The sequence below is a fragment of the Rhincodon typus genome, unplaced genomic scaffold (assembly GCF_021869965.1).
Source record: "Rhincodon typus isolate 14 unplaced genomic scaffold, sRhiTyp1.1 hic_rhity00003179, whole genome shotgun sequence".
Taxonomy (NCBI): Eukaryota; Metazoa; Chordata; class Chondrichthyes; order Orectolobiformes; family Rhincodontidae; genus Rhincodon; species Rhincodon typus.
This window is the reverse complement of record NW_025968817.1, coordinates 2,232-4,981: the sequence shown is the minus strand read 5'-3', so window position 1 is coordinate 4,981 and position 2,750 is coordinate 2,232. Positions and strand designations below refer to the sequence as shown.

The window sequence follows — 2,750 nt, the reverse complement described above, 5'->3', positions numbered from 1 at the left end:
GGGGACATGGATAGGGAGGGTTTAGAGGGATAGGGGCCAAACGCTGGGAAATGGGACTCGTTGCGTTTGGGAAATCATGGACGGGGGGTGGATGCCGAAGGGTCTGTTTCTGTGCTGTACGTCTCTAAACCTATAAAACTCTAACAGGACCAGACAGGCTGAAACGCAGGTAGGATGTTCCCAAGGGGTGGGGGCATCCCGAACCAGGGGCTGACGGTCTAAAGGAGACGGTGGGGGGAGAGGACTGAGAGGAGGAGAAATGGCTTTACCCAGAGGGGTGGAGGTTGGGGTGGGGGGTGTTGACTGTGGGGATTCTCTGTCACAGAAAGCGGTCAGGGCCCGAAACATGGAATGTTTTGGAGAAGGAGTTAGATATTGTCCTGAGGGAGGGAGCGGGGGAACAGGGGACTGAGCTGGATAATTAGCCATGATCCTATTTGAATGGGGGGAGCAGAGTGAAGGGGCTGAATGGCCTACACATGCAGCAGGTTTCTATCAGAGGGAGATGTGAACGAGGTGTTCCTGAGGGCCCTGGACAGTCAGGGAGGGAGTGTTCCCGACTGGGGGTAAAAGCTGTGATCGAGAGCAGGGGGTGAGGAAAGATTGAAGGTGGTTGGGGAAGGAGACGGAGGAGGAAGCCCTCTTGTAGGGAGTGTGGTTCCAATCTGGAATGTGTCTCTGGTGAGGGAGTGCAGCTTTATCAGAGGAGGAGGAGGAGGGGAATGTGTGGGGATTCAGGGAGAAGGGGACAAAGTGATTGTTCCCAGTGGAGAGGGGTTGCAGACCACATGGTATTCTCACTGTTCCTAACAGTGTGGTTGCTGTGGGACTGGGCCAGGGAGTGCGTCAGAGTGCAGGCCTACCGTGTGTATGTGTGTGCACACGAGTGTGGCTGTGCGGGCGGGCGGGCGCGCGCGCAGCTGTGTGTATGCAAGATTGCGTGAGTTCGGCTGTGTGGGTATATGCGCGCGAGTGGCTGTGTGTGAGCGCGCGCGCAGCTGTGTGTACGTGAGCGCGCGCGATTGTGGTTGTGTGTGTGCGTGCGTGCGCGTGGCTGTGTGTACGTGTGGCCGTGTGTATTTGTGCGCGCACCCCTGGCCATGTGAGTGTGCACACGTGTATCTGTGTGCGCACGCGTGTGTGGCTGTGTGCCAGTCTGTGTGCGCCTGCGTGTATGCATGTGAGTCTGCATGTACGCATGTGAGTCCGAGTGTGTGAGTTTGCGTGTACCTGGACTCGTGGTAACTCTCTCTCTCTCTCTTGTCCCCACCCGCTCTACCCCCTCCCCCTTTCCTCTCTCTGTCTCTGTCCCCTCCTCTTTTTTTCTTATCCCTCTCTCTCCCACCACCCATTTCTCTCTCTGCCTATCCCCCCCCCGTCTCTTCCTGCCTGCCCCTCCCCCTCTCTCTCTGCCTGTACGCCTCTCTCTCTGTCTCCTTCTATCTCCCTGTTCCCCCACCCCCCCGCCAGGAGTCGGAAAGTCCTGCCTGCTGCTCCAGTTCACAGACAAACGGTTCCAGCCTGTTCATGATCTGACCATCGGTAAGTTCATTTCTGAACGGCCCTTTGGGAACAGCTTTCACTCACCGGGACGTGGGGGTCACTGGCTGGGCCCAGCATTTATCGCCTTGTCCCTAGTTACCCCCCCCCCCCCGCCTTGAGAAGGTGGGGGTGAGCTGCCTTCTTGAGCCGCTGCAGTCCATGTGCTGTAGGGTAAGACCCACAGTGTCCCTTAGGGAGGGAATTCCAGGGATTCGGACCCAGCCACACTGAGGGAACGGCCGATATATTTCCAGGTCAGGATGGGTGGGGGTGGGGGTGCTGGTGTTCCCATGTACCTGCTGCCCCTTGTCCTTCTGGATGGAAGTGGCCGTGGGGGTTTGGAAGGTGCTGTCTAAGGAGCCTCGGTGAGTTTCTGCAGGGCATCTTGTAGATGGTACACACAGCTGCGACTGAACGTCGGTGGTTGGGGCGGGGTGGCGAGGGAATGTTTGTGGATGTGGTGCCCATCGAGCGGGGGTAGGGTGGGGGCGGTGGCTGCTTTGTACCTGGATGGTGTCGAGTGTTGCTGGGTCAGGGGTGATGGTGAGGGCAGCATTGTGGTGTGCAGCGGTGCCTCCACAGAGGACCAGCCTGTTACTATTCACGGGATTGAGAATGAAGCCCCAGCCTCAGACTATTAGGGTAACTCAAACAGCCTCAGTGTCAGCACTGAGCCCTGTGTTCAGCTCTTTCACTGCTTCCAATTTATCTTCCCTCCCATTCCTCCCATCTGCATCGTGGTCTATCTCTCTCCCTCTGGCTGTGTGTCTCTCCCACACCCCTTCTCCCTTTCCTGCTCTCTTCTTTGTCTCTCTCTGTCTCTCTCTCTCTCTTTCTGTCGCTGTCTCTCTATCTCACACTGTCTGTTTCTCTCTCTCTCTCTCTCTCTCTCTCTCTCTCTTTCCCCCCTCTGCTCTAGGTGTGGAGTTTGGGGCCCGCATGATTCACATTGATGGCAAACAGATTAAGCTGCAAATCTGGGACACAGTGAGTAATGTGGCAATTCTCCCTGTGACAAGCTAGACGTGTGTGTGTCTGTGCGCACTTGTGTGTGTGTGTGTGCGCGCGTGCGCGCGCCTGTGCGTGTGTTTGTGCCCGTGTGCGCACCTGTGCCCGTGTGCATGTGTCTGTGAGAGTGTGTGTGCAGACGTGTGTGTTGGTTGTGGGTGGAGGGCCGGGTGTGTGCCTGAGGGGAATGTGAGTTGGGG

At 57.3% G+C, this 2,750-nt stretch overlaps 2 protein-coding genes across 2 annotated transcripts in view; both read left to right on the top strand.

Annotated features, from left to right (window-relative positions):
• The window catches only part of supt16h (SPT16 homolog, facilitates chromatin remodeling subunit), a 16,185-nt gene extending 15,001 nt beyond the window's left edge, over positions 1-1,184 (top strand). The window contains exon 14 of the mRNA XM_048593584.1: positions 1,156-1,184. Within this exon, the coding sequence (XP_048449541.1) occupies positions 1,156-1,184 (29 nt within the window). The remainder of the gene's footprint in view (positions 1-1,155) is intronic.
• A 6-nt stretch (positions 1,185-1,190) lies between these two features.
• Positions 1,191-2,750, top strand: part of LOC125481703 (ras-related protein Rab-21-like) — a gene marked incomplete at its 3' end in the record, with an annotated part of 3,758 nt that continues 2,198 nt past the window's right edge. The window contains exons 1-2 of the mRNA XM_048593585.1: positions 1,191-1,542; positions 2,462-2,529. Of these exons, the coding sequence (XP_048449542.1) occupies positions 1,191-1,542; positions 2,462-2,529 (420 nt within the window). The remainder of the gene's footprint in view (positions 1,543-2,461; positions 2,530-2,750) is intronic.